We start from the raw sequence: 13,205 nt of genomic DNA on the forward strand, positions 1-13,205 counted from the left end.
GTTTGCATGTTCTCTCCGTGCAGCGTGGGTTCTCTCCAGGTTCTCCGGCTTCCTCCCACAGTCCAAAAACATATTGAGGTTACTTGGTAATTCTAAATTGTCCGTAGGTGTGAATGTGAGTGTGCTTGGTTGTCTGTCTCTAAGTGTAGCCCTGTGATAGACTGGTGACCTGTCCAGGGTGTCCCCTGCCTTCACCCTAAGTCACCTGGGATAGACTCCAGCCCCCCACAACCCTCGTGAGGATTAAGTGGTGTATAGATAATGGATGGGTGAAGTTCTTGTTTATTCATTTAATTATGATGCTCTATCTGTCCTGCTCAAGATGCATGTAAATAAATAAGTCGTGACTAAACAAGCAGCATGCAAATTAGATTTTACATTTAGAAATACACTGTAAGCCACTATTTGTGAGATGTTCTCAATTCAGGTAACCACACATTGCTCACTGTGTATTGCAATCGTTTCTCATTGGTGTCTATAATTAATAGACAGGATGTTTAACAGGCAGAAAGATATTTGAAACACACATCTCCTTGTTCTGAAGGCATTTTCTGAATCCTTAAAGACTCCTCTCACAAATATTCTGTCCACTTGACTCCACTGGTCAAACTGTGTCCCAGCATTATTCAGATGCAATATCATGTTGCACATCAGTGAAAAATTTACAGCTTTTAATCAGTGTCAGGAAGTGAGGTTTGTGTGTTTGTGTATTGGCAATATGTGAGTCAGTGTGTTATGTGTGTGGACACACTTACTGTATAGACACAGTGATTACCCGGAGATGTGTCAAACAGACTGCGGCCCTCTTGTCTCTATTTTTCTGGGTAATTTGAAACAAGCATTTCCTCAGACCTCGCCAATATTTCCCATGACTCCGCTGACAGCGAGCTGATCGATACCAATAACCTGCAGATTAGTTAGCAAATGAGTGGGCCGGTTTCAAATTACTGAAGCAAGAGCAGGAACTGTTTCTCAACTCTCCCTCTGTCCAATCAGAGAAGAGTGCACAGGAGTGATCTGAGTGTTTTAGTGTGTGTGTGTGTGTGTGTGTGTGTGTGCATGTGTGTGTGTGTGTTGGTTTGAGTTTATAGCCTTGTTTTCATGCATGTGTGAAGACAACAGCAGTGTGAAGTTAAGCTGAAACACTCATCATGATTTGCATGGTGTTATGCCTGAAGAGAGCCTGTAATTAGCAGGACGAGCGCAGCTAGAAATCATTAGATGGTTCAAAGTGCCATAAAAGTGTCTCATGCGCTGTAACAGAGTAATAATAGAACCTGATGCAGAGCTGCAGAAGTGGTGGTGGCAGAGAGTCTAAATAGGATGTGAAAGATGAGCTCTCACTCGTGGAGCCTTCAAGACATCTTCACAGGGGAACATTTCAGTTTGGGATGGGAGGAGGTGATGTCACTTTCTCTCACTTTGCCTGTTTGTCCTCCCTCCTTTTTCATCATCTGTAAAGTAGCAATGTATCCTAGAAATTACATTTATATACAAGAGATTTGCAACAGAAATTACCATTTTTGGTGGGAACATATCATCACAGACAAGATTATATTTTCTGTCAGAGTAATAAGGAAATCTTTCGATCTGCAGTCAATCAAAGACAGTCTTGTTAAACTCAAATCATACCTGCCTTGTCATGTTCTCTGTAGATGAACTAAATGGTCCGCAGTGCACTCAGTGGACTCCACCAGCTAGCCTTGTTTAAATTAATTCTAAATCAACATAAAAAGCTAGTGTTTTAAGCATGTCAAATCATTTTAATCTCTTATACTGAAATAATAAGAACGGACTCAAAGGAGACCAGCACGGGGCCACCTACTTTACTTGACAAAGTAGTTTTAGTGTCTAACATGAATGACGTAGCTTTGGTGCTTAAACTTAAGCAATCATCGACAGAAAACGCAAGGAAGCACCGAGTAAAAAGATGCAAATGAAGGCAAGTCAAATAATGTTAATATAATAATGGTCTCAGACAGGACTTGAACTCAAGCCTCCTGAGTAAAGTCAACCTGCAAATGTGGTTCCTCTTTGTAGGTGTTAAATCACAGCTCCACCACCATTAAATAAAGTGATAATGAGCTAAGGTGGAGGGGTGTAAAGAAACGATATGTGATAATAATCAATATTTGTTGTGCTGATATCATCCAAACGTGGGCCAACTTTGTTGAGCTCTGATACTGTTGTTTACAAAGTTTACACTCAACCCTTTGTCCGTCCATTTGAAAAAAATGCATCTACACCAGCAACATCTTTGACACGGTGTCAGTTAGTTTGGAGCCAACTACAAGTAAACATTCAGTAAATGTAGAATAAGTTAGACCGAGCAGTCTCCATTGGGGTGGACCAGTTTAAAGTTGTGAAAATGGGGATTTGTTCACAGGTAGTCGCTTCCTCGCACCTCCTAAAACAGTGGATTAGCTCTATAAGACTGTTGATGCAGCACTTTACTGCTTAAGTAACCCCAGAGATTGTCTGACCAATGAGAATGTAGTCGAATGAAAGCTCATCGACCAACCAACTGGCAAGACATAGTTGGTTAATATGTTTGGAAAGTTAGTATAACATGTAAATATCTGATCCTGCAGTCCAATGTCAGTTTATGCATCATTAAGAAAGTTATTTTGGTTATGTTTAGGCCCGGCCAGAACCTAGTAAAGTCCACAATAACTAAAGACGTGTTGATTAACAGTCTCCTTTTTCACGTATTTGTTCACTGTCGGTTTCAGCCAGCCAAATAGGTAAACTTACAACATCTCATCGCCATGTTGATAGGAAATGTTTCTGGTTGCATTTCCTTCTAAACGTGCTTGCTTTGGCACATTAGTTGTGTATATATGTAATTTCTAGTACCACCATGACAGCTTTTTAAAGTCTTTTTAGAACAGATGCATCAAACAGTTTGTGTCTGTGTGTCTACCTTGTTGTGCCGTCATTTGCTGTATGTGGATAAGTATGCACCTTTTTCTCAGTTGTCTGGGTACTAACCTATAAATGTTGTGTATGTGTGTATTTCAGGCAGCGTCTGACGCTCTCAGCAGTCTGGGCCATGTATACACAGCTATCGGTGACTACCCAAATGCACTGGCCAGCCATAAACAGTGTGTGCTGCTGGCGCGACAAACTCAGTGCCAGCTCTCCGAGGCCCGCCAGCTGGGCAACATGGGCGCCGTGTACACAGCTCTGGGAGACTTCACTAATGCTGTCCAGTGCCACGAGCAGCACCTGGACATCGCAAAGGTACACTGTTGATGTAATACAATTTTATATCATGTTTTCATCTGTTGATTGATCACAGTGGGTCTAATAAGTTCTTATTACCCCAAAGAGCTCAAGCTTAAAGGATTTAGTGGTTTATTTTTACTCATTCCCACATACACAATCCTACTGACTCATTACTCACTACAGACCCAAATGTAGTCCCCAATAAAAGCAGTTTCCTCCTAAATCTGCAGCATTTGCTGAACTCTACAGTGGGCAGGTGTTGTCCTTGGAAATTACCAGTGTTGGGCAAAGTACTTGGAAAGTGCAGTGAGCCAAGTCTCATCAACATAACAAGTAGTTTACCTAATCAGAAACTACTTAATTTATTCATTTATTAACATTAATTTTCTGCCTACAGCCAGTGAAAAACACATACTTAGCTAGCTGCTAACTAGCTGCTAACTGGTTAGACTGATCAAGATGATCAGTTGATCAAGACAGGCTGCAGTAAGGATTGGTGGTGTCACAGGTATACAGAGGTGCTTTTTTTGTTGCACATATAGGTCTGTGTGGAATCATGGATTGACTGGTTATGACTGATTATGTCAGCATGATACAAAAAAAGACATTGCAATACTTTGTTTTTCTGCAATATATATTGCGATACCGTAAATACAGGAAAAAAGTTCATAAAATAGAGTTTTTGGTAAGTCACTTGAATAACTTTATTCGAAAAGAATTTATAATTCAAGAATGATTGGGTTGATATTTCAGGGAAATGCATCTGCATCGAATATATGTGTGTATATATATATATAAAAGGAAAAGCTGACTGTCATCAACAGAGTATCTGTTTTGGGTCAACGTCCTCTTTTGTGGAGCAGAAATATTTTCAAACAACTGACTTGGCATTTTCTTTTGCAACCAATTTTCTCTCCTGTTCCTGCCCATGTTACCGTCCACTGAGCACAACAAACTCTGTGCCTTTAAAACCCAAAATCTGTGTATCCAAGAACCCATAATAAATATGTTGTATCACAGGCTGCAAGGTGGATCGGTGGTTAGCACTGTCGCCTCGCAGCTAGAAGACGCTGGTTTGCAGCGAGGTTAGGCCGCCCGGGATCCCTCTGCGTGGAGCTTGCATGTTCTCCCTATGCAGCGTGGGTTCCTTCTGGGTTCTCTGGCTTCCTCCCACAAGGTCCAAAAACATGTTGAGGTTAATTAGTGATTCTAAATTGTCCGTAGGTGTGAATGTAAGTGTGCTTGGTTGTCTGTCCCCCGCGACCCTAGTGAGGATTAAGTGGTGTATAGATAATGGATCAATGGATGGATGTTGTATCAGACAGACTTCTCTTGTAGATTGTTCATCAAAAAAAAAAGGAACATGTGAGTTTCATTTTTGTATCAAGCAGCAAAAAAGCTGTAGCATGATGTGTTTGAGTTACTTGGCTTACTGCACTTCTTGCAGTTTGACTATTGTGAACATCGGTGCCCATACTGATAAGTACTGAAACATATATCGTGCAGCCCTGGACCAGATTCTTTGTTTTATTTCAGACCGCAGCAGAAAGCTCTGCTATGCTTGGTGCTTCAGAAATGCTCAGGAAAATGTAGCTTGTGTTGATGCTGCCTTCTGCACTGTTTAATCCATAAAAGAACTTTGCTACTGAAAAGCTGTTCGATCCAGCAAACAGTGCTTCACTACCAAGAAATGTAGTTAAACTAGTAACAATGCTAATTATAGCGACACTACTCCCCAAAAGAGGATATCACCGAGCATTTTTTAAAATGATACTTTACATTTATATCTGCTTTTAAAGAAGAAACCAGTTGGTGCTCCTATAGCTCACCTAGTTGCACGGGCGGCCCATAAACAGGGGCTATAGTCCCCGATGCAGCAGTCATTGGTTAGAGTCCTGCTCATGACCATTTGCTGCAGGTTCTTCCCCCACTTTTCTTCCCACTTTCCTGTCTCGCTCTCTCACAATCCTGACTAATAAAAATAATTGGAAAAAAAAAAAAAAAGAACCAGTAAACTTGTACTGAGTGCCACAGAGATGGCAGGAATGTCCGAACGTTGTTGGTTTTGATCTGTTAGTGGGATTTGTTGTTTCATCCCTATCCTAACGTATAGCACATTAAAACAGAACTGCAGGAAACCACATAGTCTCTCTACATATTTTTATATAACACTGAAAATCCTGTGCTATTGTCTGTATGTAATGTGGATGATGGATTTCGGAAGGTGTCACAGTTTCACAAATAGCTTAAAAATGCACCCAGGTAGTCACATATTAAATATAAAGCCATCAGTTACATCCACTAATTGGATTCTGGGTTGTTATGGAGAGAAGTACAATCTGTTTCTGGATGTATCTTTTATGGCAGAGTTATTGTATATTTCACCATTAACATAATGACACTGGCTGTTAAGCCTGTAAACTCTTATGTAACAATTGCAATTCCTGCAGATGTTACATAACAGCCACAGCAAAGACACAAATCTGCACATTTCACACTTTACATTCGTTGATTGGATGAAGAGGATGATCACAACACTGCAGTCGTCTCACTTTATGCAGCTTCCTCTCCTAACATACAAAGTGACCATCTGTTGATTGTTGAATTGGATTTGTGTTTGAATGAAGGTTCCCAGAAGTAAAATCTTCAGACTGATGAAAGTTCATAATGTTGTTTTGACTTTTTACTACTCTTCAGCTGGAAATGTAGCCATCTGCTTGATAATTTGTCTTTAGTTAGTCAGCCATGTGCAGGAATGCATCTGTTTTCACGCTGAATTTCTTTCTCTGAAATTAAACATGAAAATCTGCTTTAGGGCTTTAATGCAAACAGTGGTTTTAGGGGTTATTTTTGGATTACACAAAGGCATATATACCACTTTTGTAAGCATTTTTGAGGGAAGTATAAAACTGATATGTATCTGATCACTGAGGGACACAAAACAAAAAAATTTAAAAGTTCTAGTATTCTTAGCCAAAATTGAAATTCATGGTTTCAATTAGCTTCACATCTGAGAATGACTGATGTCTTTGGCAGACTTTGGAAAACCGGCGCGAGGAGGCGCGAGCATACAGCAACCTGGGCAGTGCCTACCATTCTCAGCGGGACTTTGACAAGGCCATATCGTACCACACAAAAGTGCTGGAGCTGGCACAGGAGCAGGCCGACAGAGCCATCGAGATGAGGGCATATGCTGGACTCGGGCACGCTGCCCGATGCATGCAGGTTGGTATAAAAACCATCTAAAGACCTATTTAACTAATGAACAAGGTTTTCTCATCCATAGATGATGTGATATAAAAGCATGTAATTATTTCGTTTGGATGATCCTCAGGACCTGGAGAGGGCGCGTCAGTACCACCAGAACCAGCTAGAAATTGCTCAGGAGCTGCAGGACAGAGCAGCACAGGGCCGAGCCTCTTCCAACCTGGGTAGGTTCAGCTAAAGGTCATACTGGGGTTAGCAGCCTGAAGGTTACGTGAGTCTTGGTGGGTGTGTTCCCTCGTTTGGTGTCTAAATCTATGCTTCTGTGGTGGTGATTAGGGAGACATTGTTTTTTTCTGCTTTAGAATGATGGAGTGATTCCTACAACAGAAAATGACTATATGTATGTTGTGGGTTGCTGTTGCCACTGTATAACCCATACAGGGGTTTTCCTGGCTCAGAATGAACCTTTGAGGTGGTGACTACACACAACAGTAAGCATGGTTTGTTTGCATACAGCAAAAGAAATAAGTCTGTTTGACATTATTTGACAGAAATCTGTGCATTTTCCTGTTATTTCTGACCATTGAAAAATATCTATTATGCTTAAGTAAACTGACGACATAAGACAAAAAATGCTTCTGGGCTACGGTCAAATTCATTGTTGATTTAGATAAACCAAAGCTGATTAGTAATAATAATGATAATTGATCAGATTTGTAAAGTGCTTTTCTAACTCAAAGACGCATACACTGTCAATTATTTATTCACACACGTTCGGGGGCAGACTGACAGAGGCGTGGCTGCCATTCTGCGCCTACGGCTCCTCCGACTACCACCTCAAACAATCCATTCATACACATTCACACCAGGCAAGATGGATGAAGTGTCTTGCCCAAGGACACAACGACCATGACACAGGTTACAGGGCGGAATCGAACCGCTGACCTTCCGATCATTGACAAATCTATACCTTAATGTTTCAAAGATGTCACATATGAAGAGTGATCGAAAAGTTCAGAGACTGCGCCTATGAAATCTAAAGACAGTATCTGATTTAAACTTGGACACCATCATCTTTGAAGTTTTGTCTTCGTGCAACGATACACCGCTCCCAGTGCTCCTGCAACACTGGTCGTGCTCCCTGGAAATCCTGCTATGTAAACATGCCAAGCACCGTTAGCTGAATCTCCTTTACTGTGTCAATATGGCGACCCTTCGAGGTAAATTTTATTTTGGGGAAGTGGCCAAAGTCACAGGGCAACAAATCTGGAGGGCTCGGTGCACAGCACAGCTGGAGCACCACATGCCGTCAGGTGATTTGAATGTTTTTCTTCAGACGCCTCAGCATGTTCCAGCAGAACTGTGCCTTGACAGTCCCACCCTTAGGGATGGATTCATGGTGCACAACCACGTGACTTTTTGAAGAAAACAGCGAACATCCTTGTGATGCTTCTGACCTGATACCCCTTTCTCCGTTCTCAGACACTATGCCACTTCCAGTGTGAAAACTGCTTCTTCTCTTGATGGTAGCTGCAGACCCACCTCTGATCACCAGTACTGATCTTCCACTTGAATGTTGGCTCATCCCAGTTGTTGTCTAACACATAATGTGATGGTTGGTCTCTGAAATCACAAATGGTGGTCACAAAAACGTGTGGATAGTATGATGTAACAGAGCATTCTGACCGCTGACAGTTGCTGCTCATGACAGTCGCACACGCACACCATTAACTCTTATTGTGTAACACGTGGGGCTGCATGGTGGCTCAGTGGTTAGCACCGTCACCTCACAGCTAGAAGATTCCTGGTTCGCGTCCCAACTGGGATGCCTGGGATCTTACTGCGTGAAGTTTGCATGTTCTTCCTGTGCAGTGTGGGTTCTCTTCGTGTTCCTCCTGGCTTCCTCCCACAGTCCAAAGACATGCTGATGTTAATTGGTGATTCTAAATTGTCTGTAGGTGTGAATGTGCTTGTTTGTTTCTGTGTAGCCCTGAGATAGACCTGTCCAGGATGTCCCCTTCACTTGCCCTGAGTTGGCTAGGATAGGCTCCAGCCTCCTGTGACCCTAGTGAGGATTAAGCAGTGTATAGAGGATGGATGGATGGATGGATGGATGGATGGATGGATGGATGGATGGATGGATGTGTAACATGTCATCCAACCCCACCCTTTATACCTGGTCCTAACTAGCCAACCTTAAGTGGTGAAAAGTAACACCCAAAGAAGAACAATGAAAGAGCAGTTGGAAGTGGTATTGCATAAGTTAGTTGTACAAAAAACATGTTGAATAAGAAAAGGGAGAACAATATCAATGACTGGATGAAGACAACAGCTGCACTGTCACCCTGAACAACACAAAGATGATAGCAAGCAGGATGAGGATGGAAAAATGCATGTTTTGTGGTTTTGAAGAGGAGAAAGAAGAAAGGAAGTTGAGGATGGGTGCATCTGCTGAATAAAAGAAGAAAGGATTTCTGTTAGTCTACAGCACAGTGACTTTAAATTACTGGTTCATATTCAGTTCAGTCCATGATCTGAGCTGACAGTATACTGTGTTGTTTGAAAGTTTCAATAGGAATGCAGCATGATGACTCAAGTAACCACAAACACAGGACGCTGCTGTTAGTTCACTAAAAGTTTAGTACAAACAATATACACTTTACACAAAAGGATGGAAGTTGAAGGTAGAAGTAGTATTTTGCAGCACAAAGTTTGCCAACTAACAAAAGTAAAATATCTGCTGGCGATGGGCTGACATGTTCTTCTCACTTTTAAGACTTAAGACACAAAACTTTACCACTTTTAGTTTTATTTCTTCACTAAAATCTGTCAAAAAAAAATGTCTGCTAAAAACCAGATGAGAGAAGACGGGAGCTGATAAAAATGTTGGTACACATTGTTCATGCTGTGATAAAGTTGTGTAAGAGCTCTGAGAGACAGGCTAAAGGAGCAGCAGGGAGTGGATACTAAGGGTGTTTTTTATCCCTGGATTTCAGCTCACAGGCCATATAGAGGATGTTCTGTCTCCTTTGTAGAAGTTGTATTATTTATTTATATACGGTTTCTTTGATAGAGACAAATACAGTGCATAAAGACTAAACTAAAAACAGCAATCCAATGCAAGTGTCATACAAGGTGTGTCAGAAAAGTTTCAGGTCTGGTGTCACAAAGGATATATTTCAAATCCAAACTACAAATTACGAGCTTTCCTCTTCAAAGTAATCCCCCTGGAGTGTAACGCACTTTCCCAGCCTTCTCTGCCACGCTGCCATGCACTCCAGGAAGGATTCTTCCTGGATCCTCTGCAGCTCCGTCATCACAGCCATCTTGATGTCGTCCACGTCTTCAAAACAGGTCCCCTTGATGACCCCCTTGAGCTTGGGGAAAAGGAAAAAATCCCACGTAGTCAGGTGGGGTGAGTAAGGAGGTTGCTCCAGCACGGGGATGTTCTTCTCAGCCAGGAACTGTGGGATGCTCAGGGCGTTGTGAGCACGCGTGTTGTCATGGTGAAGCAGCCACGACTTGTCCTGCCACTACTCTCGCCTCTTCTCGTGCACTAAATGAAGCAAACATTTCCTTGTAGATGTGCTGGTTGATCGTCTGAAGGGGAAAACTCCTAGTTTGTGGTTTGGGTTTGAAATATATCTTTATGTGACACCAGTCCTGGAACGTCAAAGTGCTTATAGGAAGTACTAATTTGAAACACTGTCCCAAGATGGACCAAAGAAGCTAGAATGTAGTAGTATTCAAAAGGGCACATATTTAAATGCATTACTTTTACATTTTACTCGACATAAGTACACATTTGTTGCTGAAATAACTAGAGTTTGGTAGATCTCCTAAAGGTGGTGAAGATCAAATAATCGCATTTCAAAGCTTTGCTCATTTCACAGGAAAGCCATTGAAGCAAAAGGTGTTTGAAGCCCGACCAAGTAAAAAAGAAATAAAGTCATCCTCATTTTTTAAATCATTATTCTGAAGGAATGCTAGATATAAACATTTATCAAGGATACAAAGTCAATACTTTGTGATAAGATGGGTATACAACCTAATTATCGCTATGCACAAGATATCTCTGTCAACACAGTATCGGCTGGTCTTGAAAAGTCTTCAGAAGCTTTCAGGATAATTTTAAAAATGCCTTCAAATCAAAAATCAAGTACGCCAAACTGGTACAATGTGCATATTTACCATTTACAATAAGGAAATCACAATAGCCAATTCCCTCACATCCATAATTTTTTTGTTAAATTTACACTTGCTTTCTTTGTTGAAGAACCTCGACATTTTCCAGAAGCCAGACGTTGACCTTTGCAGCTTTAAAACAAACGCTACGGTGTCTTTATTTTAGACATTTAGTATTCTGTGTGAATTTCTATTTCTAAAGGTGGACAGTGATGCAATTTCAGATAAACACAGTTGCAGCTTTTCCTCCAAACTATTAACTAACAGAAGTAGAAGTCTTTAATTCTACCTGATTAAAGCTTTGACATGGTGAGTGTGCAGCAGCCTCCCCCGTCCCGTGAGCTGCTCCCTTATTAACCATTGACCTGCTCTGTCACTGCTGTCGCCACGGTGACTCAATAGACTGACTGGGCTGTTGTCCTGGACCTGGACAACTCAATCTGCATCGATCTGCAGCATTACAAACAAAGAACTCCCTTTTATGCTGTTTTAAACCTGTGTGAGTATTAATAGGCGCTGCCGCTTCGACAGCTCGTTAACCAAATTCGAAAGCCTTGGATCATGTGATGGTCTGGCGTTTGCATCATCTTTTCTGGCTTTTTGAGGCCCTATCACATGACTGCAGCAGTGCCTCTCTGGACAATCAACACTCATGATTTATTAAGCAGGTTTTGGTTTCTGCGGCCACAGTGATATCCGAGAAGCAGTGAACCCGACTCCACAGCTGAGTGGACAACTCGCCACTCTTTGTGTTTGTATGTTCAGCAGTGCGCAAAAGTTTTAGGCACGGAACGTAAAGTGAGGATTCATTCAAACACAATGGCATTTTAATTTATCAAATACTTTTTGTGCCATAGGATTTGAGCTGTCTCTATGTCTTCTACATACACTCCCAAGTAATTTGAGGGAACTATTCCCATCACTTAATTGTATGTATAATTCCAAAATTAAAAAAAGACACATTTTCTGATTTCAATAAACCTTTTTAAGTTACAAACATTATTTTGATGCATTGCTTTGACTTAATAATGTTGGTAATTGGATGAACCTGATATTATGTGTAAATGAAACTGAGTTCAAAGTTTTAAGCCCCATCCCCAGCCTAAAGATGTGCGGACAATTTCCAACAAAAGTATACGTGATAGTTCCAAACATGTGTAACTGATGCATGCCAATCCAAAGGGACAAATTCCAGCAGTGTGAACACCTATTCTCAAATGCTTCTGTCACTTCATGTTATCCCAGAATGACTCCAGGATGGTTTTTTTTTTCTTTAGTGTGATAGATGCTGACGATTTTTCATCCTTGTCTTCAAACAGAGCTGAAGCTGTATAGGGAACAATGACTGTTCCTGCTCTGTAAAGCCCAGAGAGATTCTCTGTGTGATTTTTAGCTGCTTTGAATTGAGTCATAGTCAGCTCAACATTACTGATCTTGTCTTGGCTTCAATTGACAGTCATTAATGCCATTAAATCTCAGTTATTTGCAGAATAATTTGACTGCCTTTATGTTTGTTTGTTTGTTTGTTTTAATGTTTTGTTTAATGTTATTGTCATTATAAGGACTAGCCATACATGCTGTTCAGAACAGTCAAGGCTATCCAAACAAAAAACACTGTACATTATTATATACATCAGCTGAACTATGGAAAATCAGTTCATATATTAAATGTGTTTGAACCATGTTATTGGCGATATCCAAACAGCAGCACGCTGTCACTGCATGGCAGCCAGTGCAGTGTAGTGAGGGATTGCACAATCCAAGTGAGGCTGAGCTCACCGCTGCCTCACCAGCACCAACACCTCCAAACCTGCAATCATTCTAGGAGCCAGCAGGGGGCGACAAATGTGGTTGGAAAAAAAGAAGTCTGATTATTATATCATATCTGCATTCTTTACACATACAAGCTGGAGCCCACAAAATGCATGTTTCTTTCTTTTTTTAAAAAAGTTATTGCGGTCTTACCTTTACCTTTAAATGAAGTCCATGCTCCGCTCCTTCTGGACAAAAATATCCGTTACTTTTTTGTAAAAGTCTCTTGATCTTCCTTCGCCGCCCTTGACTTGCTAACTGTATACCGTACCCAGTCTAGCTTGCTGTCACTCTGCAGCCACGGAGTCACAAGAAGCATGTCTGGGATCAGAGCGCCCCCTACCATGAGGCAAGAGAACTGCCTGCCTCACCAAGAACCTCTTCTCAGCCGTTTATGATCGCTCAGCACACGAAACACATTGGTAACAAAAAACACTGTACATTATTATATACGTCAGCTGAACTATGGAAAATAAGTTCATATATTAAATGTGTTTGAACCGTGTTATTGGCGACATCCAGACAGCAGCAGCCAGTGCAGGTAGTGAGGGATTGCACAATCCAAGTGAAGCTGAGCTCACCGCTGCCTCACCGGCTTCTCTTCCAAGCATTTGAATGGGAAATTGCAAAAATTCAGCCCCCCCCCCCAGTCTCCCTGTTCCGGGTGAGGTGGTAGCTTTATAAAACACTGCACTTGTCTGAACTTTTGGTGTCATGCTGTTGCATAATTTTAGGACTGACCAGAACCCTTGCTGTCAGTGTTTTATAATGGT

General features: G+C 41.4%; 1 protein-coding gene across 1 annotated transcript in view; it reads left to right on the forward strand.

Annotated features, from left to right (window-relative positions):
- The window catches only part of LOC103370349 (tetratricopeptide repeat protein 28-like), an 86,479-nt gene that overhangs the window by 19,456 nt on the left and 53,818 nt on the right, over positions 1-13,205 (forward strand). The window contains exons 4-6 of the mRNA XM_008299376.1: positions 3,022-3,243; positions 6,265-6,453; positions 6,563-6,659. Of these exons, the coding sequence (XP_008297598.1) occupies positions 3,022-3,243; positions 6,265-6,453; positions 6,563-6,659 (508 nt within the window). The remainder of the gene's footprint in view (positions 1-3,021; positions 3,244-6,264; positions 6,454-6,562; positions 6,660-13,205) is intronic.

This window comes from Stegastes partitus, unplaced genomic scaffold (assembly GCF_000690725.1).
Source record: "Stegastes partitus isolate 25-593 unplaced genomic scaffold, Stegastes_partitus-1.0.2 Scaffold1410, whole genome shotgun sequence".
NCBI lineage: Eukaryota > Metazoa > Chordata > Actinopteri > Pomacentridae > Stegastes > Stegastes partitus.